Below are 19,531 nucleotides of genomic sequence, written 5' to 3'. Positions count from 1 at the left end.
TTAGCTTGATACTGGATTTTTTTGATGGATGCCCAATGAGAGATATAGATCGGTCGAGATGAATTTTGTGCCTGCGAATTGGCCATTTGTGCCTGATCTGCAGGAGCAATCGCAGTCTGGGTCGGTCAATCAGGATTCATCAATTCGCGCTTGGCATGGCAGAACTTCGGCGGAGAGCTTGAGATTAGTGGCATCCCGGCCGAAGGATTCGGGTTTGCCTGAAAAGGTGTTCAAGGAGATGCAGTGGTGGGGACGTTCCCGTCGAGGGTTGGATCTGCGGCGACGGAGGACTCCGATGACTCCTATTCTTTCTCTTAATGGTCCTTGTTACAGTTGACAGCGGGAAAGTGGAGAAATCACTCTTGTTCTTGTACATTACTACTCTGTATCCCTGTTTGCTTGTCTTAACTATCACATGAATTAAATCTCAAAAGCATCCCACTTCACCAGGCGAGACTCCCGTCGGCGCCGGCCAGACCGCAGTAATAGTTGAGTTCGTCGCCTCCAATATGTTGACCCTCGGACTTGCAATAGTACAGGAGACTCTGGTCGTTGAGTAGGGTGCAGTCCGGACACTGATCCCATTGTTTGCTGCCTGTGTTGCGGTTTTTGTAATATGTGCAGGCTGTTTCGGTGGCCGCCTTGTTGAAGACTTTCTATACATGATTCCGGTTAAGATGAGTGAGATACAGCGAGAATAGCTTGACTTACCACACCACTACCCGGTGAATCATAGCAGAGTCCAGTGTAATGGAGATCGGCCAGGGTGCTGAACGATGTTAGTGATGATGCTGGGAAGAGGAAGGTTATGTGTACCCGGTAGCCAAGGCTGTGATGAGAAAAGCTGCCAATTGCTTCATTGTGGTTCTGACTTGCTGGTGAGGCTAGTCAAGGGATTGACAGGACGGCCCTTTTAAATGATTCTGTTGTCAGGACTCCTGCCCCGACACTACTTCGTCCATCTCTATACAGCTTCAGCCATCTTCACGACCATCACCACATCCTGCCACGCCGTGTCTCCGAAAATACTCCGCATTAATTTTAACCACCATCAGCTGATCCAACAACGATGTCATTTTTGAGTTCTCCAAGACCAACCAGGCTGATCCCAACGGCCTGATGAAACGTCGCACAGCCTGTGCTCCAGTGTAACCTTGATTCCGGTTTCCTGATAGATCAGGTCTCAGCTTCCGTCATCTGCGCAACGGCCGAGATGTAGATCTAGCGGCGTGGTTGTCTCATCCTCCGCCAAGCCAGTCGATCCTTGGATATTCTGCTCGCATGCCAATGCGCCCCTGAACAAAGGAACAGGCGGGAGACAAATCATCTATTAAGGTTTGGAGGAATGCAACGGTGGGTTCAGCCCCGAGGCTGACTGGCCAACGGGTCGATCCGTGGCTGGGATTGTGGCCCGCTTTAGGGTTGTGGCGGGGCAGCGGATCGTGTCGACTACTCAATCCGGCCGATCTGTCTTGGGTTTCTTCGGCTATTTTTCGGAGACTCCCGAGATACCAACGTCCCTATCACTCCGTTCATGTCTTGGCTATAGTTACATGTCTTGGCGGTCTTCGCTGACAGTGTATTCAACAGAATAGTGATGCAGCTACATGGATATATAAACCTATCTTTGTGTCTCGGGAGTAATTTCCTCAACCCCAAACACCACTAGCTTTCTCCATATTGACTACCCAATTCACCATCATGAAGCTCCCACTTCTCCCCCTCCTCTTCACAACCCTCTCCTCCGCAGCCAATACCCTCTGTGGCCCAGACGAGGCAATCCTCATCCTCGACAACAACACCACCACCACCATCAAGAAAGCCGACATTGCCGCCTACCTCCCCAACGTCTCCTTCCTCCCCCCCAACACCACCTATCCCCCTCTCATCAACACCACCACCACCCCCTCCAACCACACCAAACGCAGCAGTTCCACCGAACTCATCATCGAGCTCCCCTCCCTCAGCTTCCTCGGCTGGGACATCGCCATGTCCACCGTCACCCACGCCAACCAAGCCGACGCCACCATCGCCATCGCGGCCGGCCAAATGCTCGCCGACAGCATCGCCATCGGCGAATCCGCCGACCTCACCCTCGTCAAGGATTTCCTCTCCACCAGTTACAGTCTGACGTACACGCACACCGTGACCAGCACGTTGACCGGCACGGTCACCATGACGATCCCGGCCAATAAGTGGGGTGCGATTGTGAGTAACCCGTTGACCCACCGGAAGCGGGGGTATGTGTTCACGGGGGAGCCGGGCAATGGTCAGTTTGAGTATTATCAGGCGGATTCGTTTGAGAGTGCGAGTTATAGTTATTCGGCAGGGACGTTGGCGTGGGTGAAGGGGGTTGTGACCACGTGTTTGGGGGATGGGTATCCGTTGCCGAGGTGTGAGGGGAGTGGGGTTTTGGAGTAAGATGATTCTATGATGTTGGGGGACTTCGCCTAGGATTGCTTATAGTGTAAGTAGTAGATGGTTATGTTTCATAGATGGCTGCACCTGCAATGTACCATTGAGATGTTTAGTATATAGCTGCATAGATGCGGATCCTAAACCCTATTCATTCCTCTCCGTTCTTACACTCTTGGCCACGACCCGCACATGCAGATAACCTTGGCGAGTGGGGAAGCTATCCCTGGATGGAGATCTTAGCTAATGAAATAGACACAGCTATACGGAGTATCTCGTATCTAAGCACGTGCTCAACTTTTCAAGACCTTGTGTTGATTCTTCATATGGCACCCCACTGGACTCTATGCTGATTTTCGAAGCCCCGCAATTGGTAAACTAAGTTCTTGCAGCTAAAAAAGTCAATGTGGGATCAGCTTGGACGGTGATAATGGTTTCAGAGGCATGGAATCAAAGCAGATGCATTATTATTGTTGGATATGGTAGTAGTCAACATCGCCCCAATAAGCAAATTAATGCCTGCAATTCAATGCCCCCTCTAGGTAATCATGCACTGTGAATAGTGAAGCTGTCGCTTCATCCATCTGGACAGGTAGTGCTGTTTCCCCTTCCCAATTCACATCGGCTATTCAAGTAGACATTCCTCCCACGCCTTTTATGTTCCACATAAACCCTACCCTCCTCCGTTCCCACCTCATCGTTCAACCCCCCATCCAAGAAAAGCATACATATATACCAAAAATACTTCAGAACCCTGATCGGTGGCCGACAGCCAGCTCAAAAGCCCTAACCAGCCATACCCTCATATCTCAGTCAGCACCATCCCACTAGGTTCCTATACGGAGCATGATCTCCGGCGGAGACCTATCCTTTTCTTTCCCTCGTTCTCTCCCCCAGCAACAACCTCTCTACCGAAACAATCCTGGTACCTACGTTATATCGGTCTACCTCCGTGCGTACAAGCCTGCCATGTTCGAATCTACCATCATGAAATTCGACCGAGGATGTACGCCTTGTTGTGGATAGTTTCAGATGCGGGAAATCTATTGACGGCTTTTACAAGGGTCTTTTATGGTAATGGTATCAGTTATTCCGATAGGGGAGGTACAGCTCGCTAGAGGGATTGATAAGTCATACCTGGCTGCACAGCACTGCGGAGAATATCAACGTTTGGCTGAGATATGTGGACTACCGCAATATTTGCCCAGGGGTTCCCCCCCGAAGTGGATATTCTGGACCGTGTCGACGAGCGAAATATACCACCAGCGGGGTACATATACGGGATATTATACAACACAAGACGGAGATTTCTGCCGATCATCTGAATTAGCGATACTCCATATCGACGGACGTTTTCTCATTCATCGAACGGCTAAATGCATCTTCATGCCCAACTCAACCAACCCTTGATTATTTAACCGAGGGGGGGGGGGGGGGGTATTATGCATCATGCTGGATACTTACTACAATTAGTGCCGAATACTCTCGACGCTAGAATTACGATTGAGAATATAAAGGAGAACTGGAATAACATTGTTTGGAGTTAAATACAAGGGGACTCCAAGTCGCCTAGATATAAAGGAATGTCCAGTGGCGTCTACCCTTCTGTTGAAAGGTCTATTCTAGAGAAATTCCGGACTTACGGGGTAGGGTTAGATTGTGCATACTCCATCGTTTCTATTACGGGCAAGATCTGGGACCTAGCCAAAAAGGAGTTGGCTTCCCTGCGCGGTGTATGGACTGGAAGTTCCAGTAGGCAACCTTTCTTTTTCTTTTTTTTTTTTCCTGTATATGTTTGATGACTAACATAAATGGTAGTGTCCTTGGCTGTTCCTCTGCAGACGACAGGTCTTGAGAATACCAAGTGTACTGTATACCTGCGGTCTAGAAACTTCCTGGATAAGGGTCATGGGCGGAAGAGATCAGCTTTTTTTTTCAAAGCAAACATATTAATGAATATGGGTTTATGCTGTATCAACATGAGGACATTCAAATAGTCCTTGCTAGAATTTCGCGAGATAATTACACTACCTGACAAATAATGTGTGATTGTTTTCCAGTGGCTATTCTACACTGCACGATTAACCCGAGTACTTTGTTTTATAATGACCCCTATACCATACACCCGTCTCCATTGCCTCCACGAATGTCCTTGAGAAAGGCAACAAGCAAAGATTATTGGTACCCCGAAATCGTAGTGTTTAGTTTGCATCATACATATTGAACAGTATGATTTTACCCCGTTCCCAATTTCCCCTGAACGATAGCGGAGCCATCAGGTTGCTAAGGTTCTATTTTGGAACCACCGGCCTTGGTGTATGCGGCACGGGAAGTGTACACGGCCCGAGATGCGCACTAATCATACGAAATATCGGGGTATTTTCGGGGAAAGCAATTCATCTTAGAGACATATACTCCGATGGCGGCGATGGTGCTCTGTGCAGGGAAGGTGAATGGTTACGTATTGGCTACAAGGTTCGCTGGGTAGATGTCCTCGGTAATCTAGATGACTGATGCAATATTGAGGTCCGAGAGGTTAGCTAATTTGCGAAATACAAGGTTTGCAGTGTTTATTGGCTAGGAGAGAGTGAGTGAAAATAAAGAAAGACACACTCGGTTTTTGAGCGCGGTAGGCCTCTATGTACAAACATAACCTGAGAACTAGAAAAAAAAGATCATGACAAGAAGGGGATTCGAACCCCTGCCTCTTTCGAGACTGCAGTGCGACCCAGATTGAAATCCGGATAAGCGAGGACACTTGAATGCAGCACCTTAGACCGCTCGGTCATCTTGCCTTGTATGGAATATAATTCTACGTATAATAGATTCAGGAGCGAATTAGATGGTTAAGAATTACATGCAGGACGCGATTCACTCCGTAGCCATTGCCGCATGTCAGGCACATCGATCCATGAAAGCAGACCCAGGTCATCTTGCAACGTGCCAAAACCATAGTCGGAGTCTGTCCAATACGATGAGTCTAATGCGAGTGGGCTGGTACGGGGGACGGTCGTAGGCTCATCCGGTGTAGAGTGTACACCGGAGTTCGGAACGTCTCCTGGAGCGGGCCGGGAAGAAAGCCGGCTGTGTGCCGTTTGATGGAAGGCGGCTTGTAAGAAGCGGAGCGAAGTCCGTGCCGACTGGCTAAATGTAGCCATGTGGGCGAGGACGGTTTCACTCTTCTTCCAGGATTCTTCGATTACTGTGGGATTGACCGAGTTTGATAGCGATGGGACCGAGGAGGCCAAAATAAGGACCAGGGCGCATGTGGACGCATCTGTTGTCATTAGTGTCTGTCACGTCTCGCCTTATAGCAAGGTCCTGAAGATTCTAGAAGGCGTGTCTAGGTATGTAAATGCATGGTATGTACTTACAAAACCCATTATACCACCAACCATCGGTAAATGGCGTCGAGTACGTCTCATATGTCAACTGAACCAAATCAATTGCCGTTGAAACACAGGTAGCTGCGCACTTGTCAACAATGCAGGATTGAAGAGAACTCTTTGCATCTCCCCAGGCTGGACACCTGCCTTGCCGGCTCGGAGCAGGTGAACTCTTATCTGAGCAGACTTGTGTGAAAAATGGCCGGTATAGTAAGAGGCGGATATAATAGTACCTAACACACTCAGTATTGATGATGACAGAGGCAGTCTGGTCATACCGTGAGCGAATAATGTTTCGTTGTCGAGCGAGAATAGCCGACTCGACAGGGTGCTCTCGCTCAGGGGTGACCCAGTTCAGGTCCAAAGGTAGACTGTCTTGAAAAGACTGTAGTTGTCGTTCCAAATCTAGCAGAGGATCGAAACTGCCCTCCGACCAAGACGTACATGTGTTCACACCCTCATTGGACCGGCCGCGCCACATGTTATACACATCTGACAGAACTCTATCCAAAATCCGATACAGCTCGATTGTTGCCACATAGAAGTGCAAAGGAGCATCTGCATCTGAAGCATCAGGCAACGGGATTGGGGCTAGATGGCTGGTCATGCTCGGTCGGCCGTGGGTCATGCTCACGGATCTAGGGAAATAGGTCAAAGGATGACTAGAATAAAGGTGGAAACACCTACACGTCTAACATCACGCAGCCATGCCATGTCCGCCGGCGAACTTCTGTTTCTAGAAACGTCATCGAGGATGGGGTCTTGGCTTCATGCAAGCCCAGGCCCTGGGCGAGACGGCAGGCCAGTCCGATTGCATTCCAGCATCTACTCGGGTAGGGGCTACTCTGCAGATATAGCGCCACCATGAGCAAGGCCTGAACGACCCCGACCGTATGGATCTCGAGCAGATCTAGGCCTACGAAGCGCTTCGAGCGTAGGAAAAAGGAGTGTGCGGTTGCCTCCCGCTCGTGGAGCGAAATGTCCGAAAAATGACAGCCAAGCGCAAACATCACATTAAGAGCGCAATGAAACACGATCGACTTGGGTGTGGAGTCAAACTGTCCACCAAGACCGATGTGCATGTCAGGTAGCTCATTCATCTCTTCCTTCCTCGATTTCCACAGATTTTCATATGCTTTCTCAAAGCTGGCTCGGTCAAAGAAGGGATAGATGCAGGCTATACGGTCCCAAAAACAGTCCAGGAGGTGATCTGCTACCGAGCGTGGGGGCAATGTGAAGTCATTAAGCTGAAACTGCGTGTTGGGCGATTCACGGAATTGATAGTGGCCTGAGTCAGGGCCAGCGCTGGCCGACGTGGATGACTGCCAAGGGATGGAAACGCGCGCGAACCTCATCAGGGACGCGGTCGAGGAGGATCCGTAAAATTCTCTGACCGGGGTCGGAGATGCCAATGCATGATCCGGTGCAGAAATTTGCCCCATGGCTGTGACATGGCCCGGAGTATCAAAATGTGGCGATACTGAGCTCGGTTCAGAGGGGATGTACATATGCCTTCTCCCTCGAGGAACATTAGAATCTGAGTTGCCTCGGATGGTGGAACTGGGAGTTGGACCCGCGTGGAAGGAACGTGACGAGCTCTGCTGATGGCTATGGCCTGCTTCTGACATTACGGGCTCCTGGACGGCCACATGCTGCTCAACGTCGGGAAGTGTGGTGATTGTTCGACGCACTTGATCATCGGCGACGGTTTGAGGACTTGACTGTTGATGTGGGCTTCCTGATTGTACTGTGTCCATACGAGAGTCTTTTTGGTATGCATCCTCACGGAGGGTTGGTGACGAAACTCCTGCTTGCAGACAGATCTCTTCTAGTTCAGTGATCCGCGAGCGCAGAACCCGGATATACCTGGACCTTTCGTCAGCAATGGCGAACACATTTTGAAACAGAACTTACTCATCTTGACTAGCCGTTCTGGGGTTTTCCATGCTGTATACACATTGCGCAATGCCATGGGAACGTCTCAGACACGACCCACAGATCGGTTTCTCACCATCGCAGCGGATCTTCTTCTCTCGGCATGCATCGCACGCTAAGGCAACCTTCCGGCGCGGAGTACGTTGCTTGGTAACACCATTCGATTTGGGGGGCATTTTACCCGGGTGAACTGAACTCCAAGTTCGATGCGATACCGAAGGGTTGCTCATGATGCAGTCGGTTGGTGTTGGCCGGTCAGGTGACCGGTACAAGCTTCGGAACGACCCGAGAATCTCGTCTTCCTTGCCGGTGGATCCGTGACAATGGGACTACGGTCCGCACCTTATTTCACCACGTGAAGCTTTTTCCTGCTTGCACTTGGGCGGTAAAACTGAGCGTATGTGTATATTACGTATCCTTTAGGTTGGAAATGACGGCTTTCACATATTCACCTCTAACCGGATAAAACGGCACTGCGAACGACTTTGGATCACATCCGGGGGTGCTCTGTTTGGCCGAATTTGGCCATCTTTCTCTTATAAAGATGGCTGTCCTCTACAGAGCTCACTCCTTCGACTCATCTCAATTATTCTGCGTCGTATACTATCTACTATCATGTCAAAAATCGATACACATCACCACTTTGTGCCGACGTTCTACGCCCAAGGTAAGCCGCAACAAGTTCCCTTCAACTTTTCTGAGGCTAGGTCACGCTAACCCAAATCTTGATCAAGCGGTCGATAATGCAGGAGGTGATCCATCGGGCTGGCCAACTCCCCAGTGGAGCCCCGAAGCATCGTTGGCATCAATGGAAAGGAATGGGACCCAGAGAGCCATACTGTCTCTGACTGCCCCCGGAGCTGTCATCGCCCCGGACACCATCAGCAGGCGCAACCTGGCCCGACAAGCCAACGAATATGTGGCTGGCTTGCGAGATGCGAAGCCGGATCGATTCGGCTTCTTTGCCGCACTGCCGTGCCTGTTGGACACCGAGGGGACTCTGGAAGAGATTCGGTACAGCTTAGACGTCCTAAAGGCCGAGGGCGTGACACTGTTTACTCGATACGGCTCTGGGAACCATTATCTTGGCCATCCAGACTTTCGGCCCATCTGGGAGGAGCTCAACCATCGTAAAGCTGTTGTATTCATTCACCCTACACACCCCGCCGATACCAACCGGGTCAACCCCAGTCTGCCTCAACCGGCGATTGACTATCCCCACGAAACTACCCGGACAGCCGTTGATCTCCTCACCACCGGCACCAAGCGGGAATTTCCCGACTGCAAGGTCATTCTATCTCACGCCGGCGGCACTCTTCCTTACCTGATTGCCCGCTTGACTACGGTCACCAAGTCCCCGGAGGCAACATACAACCCCTACAAGACTAGTCCAGTTGATATGATTGAAGACTTCAAGTCATTCTATTTTGATCTGGCTCTGTCTAGCTCCCCTGCAGTGTTGAATCTTTTGTTGAGCCTTGTGCCTCACGATCATATTTTCTACGGTAAGAAACCACCAAATGGTGATGGTATCAAAAGCTGACGTGAATGCTACAGGATCGGACTTTCCATACGCTCCCAACGAGAAAATCGCTGGGTTCAAGGAGACTTTGGACGAGCATCCACTGGACCAAGAATTGAGAGATCAAATCTACTTTAAGAATGCCCAGGTACTGCTCTCTCGTCTTTGAACGACGCACTTGCCGGTCTTCATTAGTGAAGAAATGAATGGGATATACGAAACCACACTTTTGGTAGCATGAAAAATATATCTAGCTGTAAAGGAGAACCTGAGCTGAGTGAAGAAACAGCCAGAGGAGAAACTCGTAGGGGACAAGCCATAGATTGCCGACAACACAGGCGGTCCTCATTAGGTTTAGTGCCTGTCAATTGGAGGTCTTCACCTTCGCCGGCTGATTCTCTTCCCAGCCACACACCATCAGAACATGAGCAGCCGTCCATACGAGTTGGTACTTTCGCATGATATCGTGGAGCAGATACTGAAGTAGCTTTCAGGCACTCTCTTGAATGTGGCACCATACATCAGACCACCCAAAAGACCACCTCCAAGCAGGAGAATAGAAAGAGGCCTGAACCACATCCGTGTCCTCTTCGTACCCTTCGCTCGCTTCAATAATTGATCAGTTGAACGGTATTCTCTTTCTGTGCAGGCACTAACCTTGAAGTCCCAATCCGACCAAGTGGGAAAGAGGCTGCGCCACCAGTAGTGGCCTTGGGTCCATGGATAAGTCATCGAGTTCCATCCTCTGTCATTCTTATACCACTGTATACCCCATCATATCCGGTCAGACCAATAATTGGCTGCCACACGAGGCGGTAATGAGATAAAGTTATAAATGAATACTCACTGACACACAGCCTACGCTCCAGACCTGCTTGCTTAATGCCTCCTGCACCTGATGAACATACACCTGCTCGGCCTCCTCCTTGATCTCCACGGCAGATACTGTGCCTTCCAATACGGGTTTTAAGATACGGAGAGCATAATTCACGGAGCTGTTGAGCACGTCTTGTTAGGGATTACGTGGAAAGGTGGAAACGTGATTCTTTTGACAGGAGGGAAATATACTTCTCTATTGCCATCAACGCAGACGTATGGCCGGTTGCTGCGTTCGGACCCGACAGCATAAAGAAATTGGGAAAGCGGTTGACGGCGGAACAGTTATACGCCGCCGGTCCTCCATATTGAGACCAGTGCTCGGTGAGGGTTCTTCCATCGCGACCAATGACATCGATAGACGAGACGAATTGGTTGGTCCGAAACCCAGTTGCCAGGACTATCACGTCTGCTGGGATGAGTCCTTGATCTGTCTCTATCCCCTCTGGGAGGATTCGCTCGATCTTCGCATTGGTCAGGGCGACATTGTCGTTGTTTAAAGACTGGAGATATCCACAGTCGAATACACGCCGCTGCTCTGATGTCATTACCTGAAGTATAATTGGTCTATGGATGGAGTTTTGAACCTTGCAGCCAACATCAAAGTCAGGTATGAGAATACCATGGTATTTGCCAGGCGCAACCGCCCGCATGTAACCATCCACTTGAATCCGACACTCCTGTCTCAGTTCTGCTGCAGCTTTAGTCATCGGAAACAGGCGAAGGTCCTTTTCAGCACGAATAAAAAGTCGCAAACGATACAGCCTCATAGCGAACGGAACGTGGCGAAAGGCCCATTGAAGGAACGGTCCATATTCAAAGTTTGCGGCCGGGAAAACCCATTGTTGCGATCGGATGATCTGGGTCAACGACTTGACTTTTCCTACAATGGCGGGGACGATTTGTGTAGCGGAACCTGCGGGAGTCAATGGAAGGACGACATAACTGCACTGATAAGAGTGGAGAGTCAAACACACATCCATTCCCTATAACAATCACGTCCTTGCCCTCTAGTTCGACACCATGATTCCATCGCGCAGAATGGAAGATCGAACCATGGAATGTTTCCGCCCCAACAATCTCACAAGGACGAGGTTCGACCAGGCGGCCAGTGGCAGCAAAGAGAATCTGACATTCATGTGTATAGAGTTCGGTAGTGTTCACATCCCGCATGTAGAGAACCCATCGGTCGGCTTCCTCCATCCATATACACTTGATGACTTCCACCGAATGTCTGATTTTGTCCCTCAAGCAATACTTGTTCAGAACGTCATGATGATATTGCTTGATTTCATCCCTTGACGGCATCACCTTGGTCCAGTTGGGGTTCAACTCGAAAGAGTAACTGTATAGAGCACCGGGAACATCACACGCACAGCCTGTTCCGTACAGTTCACTTAGTGAGGCGCACGGGTTCTAGGGAGGTAATTCATCTAGAGAGGGCAATCTGACAGGTGTTTGCCTGGCTGACTGACCTGGATACGAGTTGATGTGCCATGTCCCACCACTTTCCGAGTGCCGATCAAAGAAGCAGATGTCGTCAAACTTGTACCATCTCTGCAGAGTTGCACCAAGGGCAATCGCCGATAGGCCTGTGCCAATACAGGCGATTTGACTGTATGTTGGGGTTTCCGGAGGGTAAGACATTGTCAAACTGATCTGACTCTGAAGCGAATGCGCCACTGGTGTGTGGCAGCGGACTCCGCTTTCTATCTTATACTCATATAGCCCAGTTGCCTGTACTACTGACTGCGGTCGATCATCGGCTTTGGTTCAAGTGTGACCAGAATCCTACCGGCATCCGAACTGGGATAGGCTGGTTGTGGTTGCTTTTTAGATATGAGATCGACTCTGGCCACAAAATGCCCGATTACAACAAAAGTCGTGATATCATTAATATGGCCCGGAAATATCAATGAGTCACGCTCATCCTCCAACAGATCTTTATGGCCATGCAGGATATCCTGTCGCACAAGCACTGGAAGAAACATCTTGGCCTGATTCACTACTACAGCGAGATCTTTTGAAGTATGGCAGCGTTACACAAATTGCTTTTCAGGCGGGGATTCATCTGCTCGATAATTTGAAATTGCCAAACCTTATCCCATTAAGAAGCAATAAACACGAGCATTTGGAATTGCGTGTTTCAACAACATGGCTTAAAGGGAAACCGTATGGAGGGCCCGGAATGCACCCGTGCGATCCGATGGACCGTCTCGGAACCTCCCGCGGTAGTGGGTCGGTCCGCCCATGATGTGACGATCCCCGGGTGCGTTCCGAAGGTCCACATACTATGTAAATCTTCCACTTGCCCCAAGACACGCTGTGCCAAGTTTCGCCATGATTCTTCCTATCATTGCTTCTATCATTCATTGGATCTATCACAGAATTGACGAGATGACGGACCACGGACACGACTGGCTGCAGGGTAACCTTCTCCCGTGGTCTCATCGACCGACGGTCAACAAGATTGATACGCACCATCACTTCGTGCCATCCTTCTACCGCAAGGGTTAGTCCTCCCATCCATCACAACATCCAGACTCCAAACTAACCAAATCACCATTGCAGCCGTCGAAGATGCAGGAGGTATATACCCGACAACCACCCCCCAAGAACCCCACTAACCCTACCCCAGGCGACCCCAGCGGCTGGCCCACTCCCCACTGGAGTCCCCTCCGCTCCGAACTCCTCATGAAACGCCTGGGCATCCAAACCGCCATCCTCTCCGCCACTGCCCCAGGTGCCTGCATTCTCCACGGCCAAGCCTCCTACACCCTCGCCCGTCAACTCAACGAACATGCCGCCGAACTCCGCGACACGAACCCCGATAAATTCGGCTTCTTCGCCGCTCTGCCCGACATCCTCGATACCGACGCCGCCCTCGCCGAAATCCACTACGCCATGGACACCCTCCACGCCGACGGCGTCACCCTCTTCACCCGCTACGGATCGGACCACACTTACCTCGGCCACCCCCTCATCGAACCCATCTGGGCGGAACTGCATCGCCGGAAATGCGTGGTCTTCATCCATCCCACCCACCCCGTCGACACCACCAAAGTCAATGACAAAATGCCCCAGCCGGTGATCGATTACCCGCATGAGACAAGTCGCACGGCCATGGACATGATCCTCATGGGCACGCGGTCCAAATATCCCGACTGCAAGGTCATCCTGTCCCACGCGGGCGGGGCCGTGCCGTATCTGATAAGTCGATTAGCGACGCCGCTGCGGAAAGCGCCGAGCTTTGCGTCCGAGTGGGTCATGGGGACGTCGCATGAGAAGGTCATGGAGGATTTTCGAAGCTTTCACTATGATCTGGCACTGTCGTCGTCGCCGCAGGTTCTGGATATGTTGTTGAAATTGGTCCCGGAGGATCATATTCTTTATGGGGTGAGTTCCTTTCCTCTTTTTTTTTAGATCTATTGCGTGTTCTTTGTTGTTGAGACGGAAGGACCGTGTCTAACCGGTGATTTAGAGCGACTTCCCCTACGCACCTATCCCAGCATACCCTGCCTTCCTCGAAGATCTAGAGGGGTATGAAATGCCGGCCGAGTTGCGCGATAAGATCAATTTCGGGAATGCGTGCAAGTTAATTCCACGACTTGCCAGGAATCAGGGATAAGTGACAGACAATGGAGCCTATGCTGTATTTAGTTAGGAAAACACGTCATGATTTTGCAAGACATTGTCGATCCGACATCAGCAAGAACATTCATATCGATACAGTGATGTTAAGTTGAACGTTCTATTCTACCGTAAAGTCTAAAAAGAACCCTGACATACATTGGGAGATCCCCAAGCGAATCCAGCTGAATGAGACCAGAAAAACACCAACAATCAAGACAGTCTCTGATAATCGATAACCGACCACGGCATTGCCCTCCGCTATAATCTGAGAAAGAAATGAAAAAGAAAAAAGAAATCTTTTCTTTGTCCCCAACCGCCACTAATGGAGACCCAATATGAAAATACCACCAACTAGAGACACAAATCCACCAGGTAAGCCTAGTACGGCTAGTGTACGACTTTGCAGCATGTCGTTAGGTAGATCCCCTTGGGATGTGGTCTGCTCGACTGAGGAGAGAGGGAGATTGTCTACCTGACCAGGAATCAAGATCCGAACGTGCTCGATCCCTGATAGTTGCCATCACAAAGGTTTCACGATAGCAAGGCAAAGCAAGATGTCATTAGAAGATAGTAAAATAGAGTACACCCTGTAGCTCACAGCTAGCTAGATACCCCAAACCCAGGGGCAATACAGCCCATCAGTACTTCGAGCGAACACTGCCGTAGGACACTCCGTTAAACTCTAGTTCAAACAACAAGGAGGCCGATGTAGGAATCAAGACCAAAGTAAAATCAATCTTATAGTATTCTACTCCCTTGGAGTTGCATCGTTTTTCAAACAGATCGCGGGGAATTTTGCGGAGATCCGCTTCTAAGCAGCAGAGTCGGATTGTTTCTATCTTTTGTAAGTATCAGGCTACATCTTCAGACGTGATGAATTGTACCTCTGTCTCTCTCGTCTGGTGGGTTATCAGAGTTACAGAACATAAGCTGTTCCGTGAAGAGTAGTCCCCTGGTATCCGTTATTCCGACTGTACGGAAAAATGGCACTCTGATCGGATCATTTTCGGATATTTTCGAGAACTAGATTATTCAGTTTAGTCAGCCCAAGAGGTAGAAATGAGGTAATACGATTGGTTGGCAAGCACCTTCTTAATGTACCATTCCATTTGGCCCGTAGCCGCGTACCTCTCCAGATGATTGTCCCAGGTCATGGTTTCCGGGCTATGCTTGCCCTCGATATAGTGGGTATTGTACTTGATGCCGTAACTGCGACGGGCAATGCGACTCTCTACCTGATTGCCGTCAAGCCCACGATAGACTGCGCCACTGGTTCTTATTAGCGGGTGAAATGCCTGAGCACAAGCAATCAAGCCGGACCTTACGACTGCGGACCACCTGCATAGCTGAATTAGTCGTCTCCCTTCCAGTAGAGTCGACCACTTACGCGTCAGGGGGCTGCAAGACAGTCACACCAGGGTTCATTTCCCGCAAACGGTGAAAAAGAAATTGGGAAGAGCCAAAGCCCCCGACGAGAATGATTGCCTGAGGAATTGCAGTTAGCCATGAACTTCCTCCCCTATCGAGAACTTTCAACAACCTTGGGAGTGAGCTTTGACTTCTTGATTCCCTCAACTTGCTCGGCAACAAGCGATTCTACATCCCGAAGAATGGGCTCAAAGATGTTTGCGATGCCATCACTGGATACTCTGAGAAACCCCATCCCTCGCAAATTTTGGAGGTTATTCACATACCTAGTGAGTTGGAAAAATCCATCTTCTATTGGAATCAATGGGTCATCGCGCGCTCCTGGGACGGGGATAAAGTAGTCAATGTCCGCATAATCATCATCATACTTGCCCACGTAATTAGGCTTCACTCGATCTTGCCAGTAGGACAACACGGATTCTCTGGCATTGTCGGATAGAGTGGCGTAGCCACCGAGTCCCGTTCTTTCTTTAAGCAATGCGTCAAATCGTTGATCCAACAACATTGACCCACAAATGCGGCCTAAGCAGTCGTCAACATCCAACCTCCAAATATTCACGGGTGAGTAACATATGAGCATCACATACCTGCTCCCTTCACTACCTCCTTAAGCGCCAGAGGCTCTAGTTCTGTAATCTGGTACGAGATAAGATCCTATGCGAATCAGCAACAAGACAGCTGTAAAGTAGTGTGATTCAGGCTCACCACGGTCCCACCACCGGCATCGCATACGATGAATACGTCATTTTTCTGCAAAGGTTAGACACCCGGCGATAGAGCATGTTGTAATATACCAAAGGCCCTTACCGAGATTGAGTTCGGTTGGGTGGCGCGCAACGAGTAAAGAGCAGCAGCCTCTGGTTCCGACACAAGAGAAACATCCTCCGCGGGGATTCCTGCCTTCTCCGCAGCCCGCAAGGTATTGTGCTTGGCCTTGTCACCCCAAACCGCTGGGACTGTCAGGACGAAACGCATATCCATGGTCTTTGCGGCAACTCCAAGTCGTCGCTCAAGGGTCTCTTGGGCATGTCGAACCAGATGTCGGATATAGTCCGCTGTCACCTGGACAGCATCTGTATCGTACTTCTGGAGCAGCTCCTTAGAGACCAGAGAGGGGGTGTACTTTGTTTCCTGGTCTTCGTCAAGAAGGAGCTTGATGCCATGGAATGCCTCGGTGAACGTTCGAACTTGGTAGCCCCAGGTGGAGGGTTGGGTTTTGTAGGATACGACTGAGGGGACTTTCACGGATGTTCCTTTGTCCCGTCAGCAGGATATTTGTCTTATTGTGACTTGAACATGTACATACTGTTGCCTCCCCCGGGCCAGGTGGACATCACTTCAATGTTGTCTGTGGATCCTTTGAAGGCCCATGCAATCCTAGTCCCGTCAATATGTATAGTAGAAGCTTTTTGAACGTGTGCAGACCCGCTGAAGGTCGTCCCAAAGTCCAGACCAACGACAATGGAGGGCCCTTCTTCCGACATGTTGACTGTGTCTCTGGTGGAATAGTTGGGTAGTGAGCACTATCGAATCCTTGTGTTGTATATTTTGCAGCTTGGTCACACCTTGCTTCGCTGCCACGGGTCTTTTCCTTTCCTAGAATGAATCAAGTTGGAGAAAACACTGCCGGGGGCTCATGGGGGAAGGTTTCGTAGCGAAAATCGTGAGAAGATTCTATGACCCGGCGTGGCCAGGGTAGGTCGGAACCAGTTGGGTCCGGAAAGAATGGCGTAAGTTGACCGAATCAACAGGGTCAACATGCCCTAGGTGACAGGTATTGAATATAATAGACGGAAAGGTGGCCAGAAGATCACTCAAATCAGTGAAGGGATTGTGTATCTATGCGAACCATGGTCAGGAGGAAACTGTTGGGACCCACGTGCTTGGCATCATTCAATATGGTCCTCCACTCAACCGGTCAAGAGTACATGACGTAACAAAGACTCGATGTCTCGGTGGTTCCTCCCTTTGCCTAGTGATAATAGGGTGACGGTGACTCCATTTAACCATGGCAGGCTGAAAGCTGTCGTGTTGCTTCGCAATTATTTCCAACAACCTACAACGAGTTGCATGTGCGCTCTTGATAGGGAAAGGCTATACTGTTGAGAATGGTCTTTCTCAACCTGCGGTCCTGGGGACGCCGAGGACTGTTGTCCCCAGGTAAGGAGCAGAGGCAGCCTCGTGCCAGGAATGAGTCGCTTCTCCCTCCATCCTGGATCGGCGAAAGGCCTGCCAGACTGTCAGGCGTTGCAATTAAGGCGCCCAATCGCTTACCTATTGATGAGAATGCATTTGTTGACGAGACAGCCCCAGAGGTGCAAGCGGGAGAAGAGGTCAATGATAAGAATCGCGCGCCATCGGATAACGCTGAGGACTTATACGATGAGCATGAGCAGATGACCGAGGTATGTAAAACGGATCAATCCCTATGACAATGATATTGAGATAGATAGGAAATTCTCTCTCTTCGACAGCGAGTCAAAGGGCTGAATAAGCATATAAAAGCAGCGACTGCTGAAATCAAGCAACAGAATCGGCTACTACTGGAAACACGTCGGGAGCTAGAAGAGCAGCATTCAGCAGCCACGGAAAAGATCCAACAATTGACTCGCCAGCTGGAAGAATCCCACAAGGAGCATACCAGGAAGCAACTAGCAGACAGAGAAAAGTCCGAACAGCAAGATTACCTCCTGCGCCAATCGCGTGAGGAAGCGTCAGCAAGTGCCAACCGCCACCAGGAGGAGCTGAATAAGCTATATCACAAGCTCAATGCACTGCAGAGTGGGCAGCAGAGTTGGGGAGATGATCAAATTGTTGAGGCTATGCGCAATTTGAACCAGAATCTAGATCGTTGGGTCAAAGCCAACTTCAAAGATGCTACTAAGTTGGAGTCGTGGTATGAGTCCGATGGTTGCGGGTTCCTGCACCGCTCTTCCCAGCGACGGGCCTATATCCAGTCATTCATCTGCAGCTTGATCTACACCTAAATATTCTTGCCCTACCAATTTGGCCTAGACAATGACCCATGCGGCCAGTTTCTCTGCCAGGTGGAATCTTGTGTTAGGCAACACTGTACGTGCTCTTCGAACATTATCCTGTCTATCAGCCCGCTCAATAGCTCCAGGTTCCGAGACAGCGTTCCACACCTGGAGGATTGCTACTAGCATGGCCATAGAAGGGGGCACAAAAGAGAAGTGCGAGACTGCATTCGCCGATATCATCCAGACTGTCGAGGGTCGATTCGGTGTCTTTTGCTCAACTGACTCTGAACCAAGAAAGCGACAGCTCGAAAAATTGTTGCGCAAATGTGCAGATTTCAAGGTTACTTTGAGCCGGCAGAAACAGGCCTTCTTCTTCCACTGCAGCCCCGCTGGGGTGGAATTTTCCCTTCCGTTCATGACTTTCGGTGGAGGAGACGGACAGCCAGCCGGCAAAGTGAGATGGTCACTGTGGCCGGCCATCATGAAGTGGCATGACGATACTGGCAGAGATGTTCTAGAAACCGAGCTGGTCTGGACTATGGAGTAGCTTCAGCCAGCTACAAGCTTGTCAATCATCTCCTTCTATCACGCCGAACCACTCTGTAATATGTTGTGAAAGAGAAAGGGAAATTTTCATGTGTTTAATATTGACAGCCACGCAATCTCATCCTAATTTAGGGCTTCTAATCTCAATGTGACCATATCTCATTATACAGCCTCCAGATATTGGTAATTGACCCCCAAAAGTTTGATATGGAAGAATACATACAAGCTTAATATCATACCATGCATTCACACGTGCTCGAGTAAGCCTCTCTCTATATCCAGTTAACCCACTCTTCCCCTTGACCATTTCCAAGAGTGCGTCGGGGCTGAAGTGAAAGTCTCGACAGGTCTTTGTTTGACATCAAGCAGCAACCAAGTTTCATCCTGTGGGATTCACCGTTTCCTTTATACGTACGGCTGTTCTTCCAATCACTTACATCAAACCTGGCCACTCACCCACTTCACTAGCACTTTTGTGAGGAACGGACTCCTCCCATAAATCTCTGCCGTGAACAAATTTAGATGCGATGCGCGTTCTAAGCCACTGGGCTTGGAATTCTGTCCTTTGCTAGATAGCTGAATTGGTAAGCCCTCTTATCGGCTCCCGCAGCTGGTATTTTTCACATTAACGGCGCAGTTATTTATCTAGTGGTTCGTAGCAACGGGCTTCGCATATATAGTCCAAGGCTCAAATTTTTAGCGACGCTATCAAGTGATATTGATCTAAACTATGAGTCAGTCTAACATACTTTCTCTTTTCACATATTCTTGTTGGTATGGAATAAAATCGAATAATCAGCTGCATGAAG

The 19,531-nt window shown here is 49.8% G+C and overlaps 8 protein-coding genes and 1 non-coding gene across 9 annotated transcripts; 4 read left to right on the top strand and 5 right to left on the bottom strand.

The window, feature by feature from the left end:
• Positions 1–435: 435 nt before the first annotated feature.
• Positions 436–1,081, bottom strand: BO80DRAFT_136331 (uncharacterized protein). Its single transcript, XM_025713638.1, has 3 exons — positions 817–1,081; positions 712–769; positions 436–656 (listed from the first exon to the last, which is right to left on the bottom strand). Exons 1-3 carry the CDS (start codon positions 858–860, stop codon positions 444–446), a joined length of 315 nt encoding a protein of 104 aa, XP_025579745.1. The 5' UTR covers positions 861–1,081; the 3' UTR covers positions 436–443.
• A 620-nt stretch (positions 1,082–1,701) lies between these two features.
• BO80DRAFT_461276 (uncharacterized protein) lies at positions 1,702–2,421 on the top strand (the record flags this gene model as incomplete). The annotated part of the gene is made up of 1 exon (XM_025722439.1): positions 1,702–2,421. The coding sequence occupies one exon, from the start codon at positions 1,702–1,704 to the stop codon at positions 2,419–2,421; it is 720 nt and encodes a 239-aa protein (XP_025579744.1).
• A 2,672-nt stretch (positions 2,422–5,093) lies between these two features.
• On the bottom strand, positions 5,094–5,210 carry BO80DRAFT_t30. Its single transcript has one exon. It is a non-coding gene; the product is annotated as a tRNA-Leu (tRNA).
• Positions 5,211–5,252: 42 nt separating this feature from the next.
• On the bottom strand, positions 5,253–7,912 carry BO80DRAFT_397962 (uncharacterized protein; the record flags this gene model as incomplete). Its single annotated transcript, XM_025717406.1, has 5 exons — positions 5,253–5,692; positions 5,790–6,034; positions 6,080–6,439; positions 6,489–7,667; positions 7,716–7,912. 5 exons carry the CDS (start codon positions 7,910–7,912, stop codon positions 5,262–5,264), a joined length of 2,412 nt encoding a protein of 803 aa, XP_025579743.1. The 3' UTR covers positions 5,253–5,261.
• A 166-nt stretch (positions 7,913–8,078) lies between these two features.
• On the top strand, positions 8,079–9,513 carry BO80DRAFT_136313 (amidohydrolase family protein). The gene is made up of 3 exons (XM_025713637.1): positions 8,079–8,403; positions 8,471–9,241; positions 9,294–9,513. The coding sequence occupies exons 1-3, from the start codon at positions 8,352–8,354 to the stop codon at positions 9,425–9,427; spliced, it is 957 nt and encodes a 318-aa protein (XP_025579742.1). The 5' UTR covers positions 8,079–8,351; the 3' UTR covers positions 9,428–9,513.
• Positions 9,514–9,675: 162 nt separating this feature from the next.
• Positions 9,676–11,781, bottom strand: BO80DRAFT_397958 (flavin-containing monooxygenase; the record flags this gene model as incomplete). The annotated part of the gene is made up of 6 exons (XM_025717405.1): positions 9,676–10,020; positions 10,106–10,253; positions 10,327–10,667; positions 10,722–11,050; positions 11,112–11,513; positions 11,610–11,781. The coding sequence occupies 6 exons, from the start codon at positions 11,779–11,781 to the stop codon at positions 9,676–9,678; spliced, it is 1,737 nt and encodes a 578-aa protein (XP_025579741.1).
• Positions 11,782–12,500: 719 nt separating this feature from the next.
• Positions 12,501–13,809, top strand: BO80DRAFT_136280 (amidohydrolase family protein). Its single transcript, XM_025713636.1, has 4 exons — positions 12,501–12,646; positions 12,706–12,723; positions 12,773–13,530; positions 13,616–13,809. The coding sequence occupies exons 1-4, from the start codon at positions 12,532–12,534 to the stop codon at positions 13,760–13,762; spliced, it is 1,038 nt and encodes a 345-aa protein (XP_025579740.1). The 5' UTR covers positions 12,501–12,531; the 3' UTR covers positions 13,763–13,809.
• A 596-nt stretch (positions 13,810–14,405) lies between these two features.
• BO80DRAFT_345800 (Hsp70 family protein) lies at positions 14,406–16,679 on the bottom strand (the record flags this gene model as incomplete). The annotated part of the gene is made up of 10 exons (XM_025715340.1): positions 14,406–14,602; positions 14,652–14,790; positions 14,856–15,042; positions 15,088–15,105; positions 15,155–15,252; positions 15,308–15,717; positions 15,783–15,849; positions 15,901–15,945; positions 16,003–16,448; positions 16,502–16,679. 10 exons carry the CDS (start codon positions 16,677–16,679, stop codon positions 14,406–14,408), a joined length of 1,785 nt encoding a protein of 594 aa, XP_025579739.1.
• A 624-nt stretch (positions 16,680–17,303) lies between these two features.
• On the top strand, positions 17,304–18,723 carry BO80DRAFT_431351 (uncharacterized protein; the record flags this gene model as incomplete). Its single annotated transcript, XM_025720739.1, has 3 exons — positions 17,304–17,600; positions 17,727–18,091; positions 18,231–18,723. 3 exons carry the CDS (start codon positions 17,304–17,306, stop codon positions 18,721–18,723), a joined length of 1,155 nt encoding a protein of 384 aa, XP_025579738.1.
• Between the last annotated feature and the right edge of the window lie 808 nt (positions 18,724–19,531).

Source organism: Aspergillus ibericus (assembly GCF_003184845.1).
Source record: "Aspergillus ibericus CBS 121593 unplaced genomic scaffold BO80scaffold_3, whole genome shotgun sequence".
Lineage (NCBI taxonomy): Eukaryota > Fungi > Ascomycota > Eurotiomycetes > Eurotiales > Aspergillaceae > Aspergillus > Aspergillus ibericus.
Note: the sequence above shows the minus strand (reverse complement) of the source record. Positions and strands in the feature narration are given on the sequence as shown.

Excerpts from the sequence above, each read along its gene's own strand:
- BO80DRAFT_136313 (XM_025713637.1), top strand. The coding sequence starts at position 8,352 with ATGTCAAAAATCGATACACATCACCACTTTGTGCCGACGTTCTACGCC. Across the intron at positions 8,404-8,470 it reads GCCGACGTTCTACGCCCAAG|CGGTCGATAATGCAGGAGGT; the intron begins GTAAGCCGCAAC and ends ATCTTGATCAAG. Across the intron at positions 9,242-9,293 it reads TCACGATCATATTTTCTACG|GATCGGACTTTCCATACGCT; the intron begins GTAAGAAACCAC and ends TGAATGCTACAG.
- BO80DRAFT_136331 (XM_025713638.1), bottom strand. The coding sequence starts at position 860 with ATGAAGCAATTGGCAGCTTTTCTCATCACAGCCTTGGCTACCGG. Across the intron at positions 770-816 it reads ATCACAGCCTTGGCTACCGG|CACCCTGGCCGATCTCCATT; the intron begins GTACACATAACC and ends AACATCGTTCAG. Across the intron at positions 657-711 it reads ATTCACCGGGTAGTGGTGTG|AAAGTCTTCAACAAGGCGGC; the intron begins GTAAGTCAAGCT and ends AATCATGTATAG.
- BO80DRAFT_136280 (XM_025713636.1), top strand. The coding sequence starts at position 12,532 with ATGACGGACCACGGACACGACTGGCTGCAGGGTAACCTTCTCCCGTGG. Across the intron at positions 13,531-13,615 it reads AGGATCATATTCTTTATGGG|AGCGACTTCCCCTACGCACC; the intron begins GTGAGTTCCTTT and ends CCGGTGATTTAG.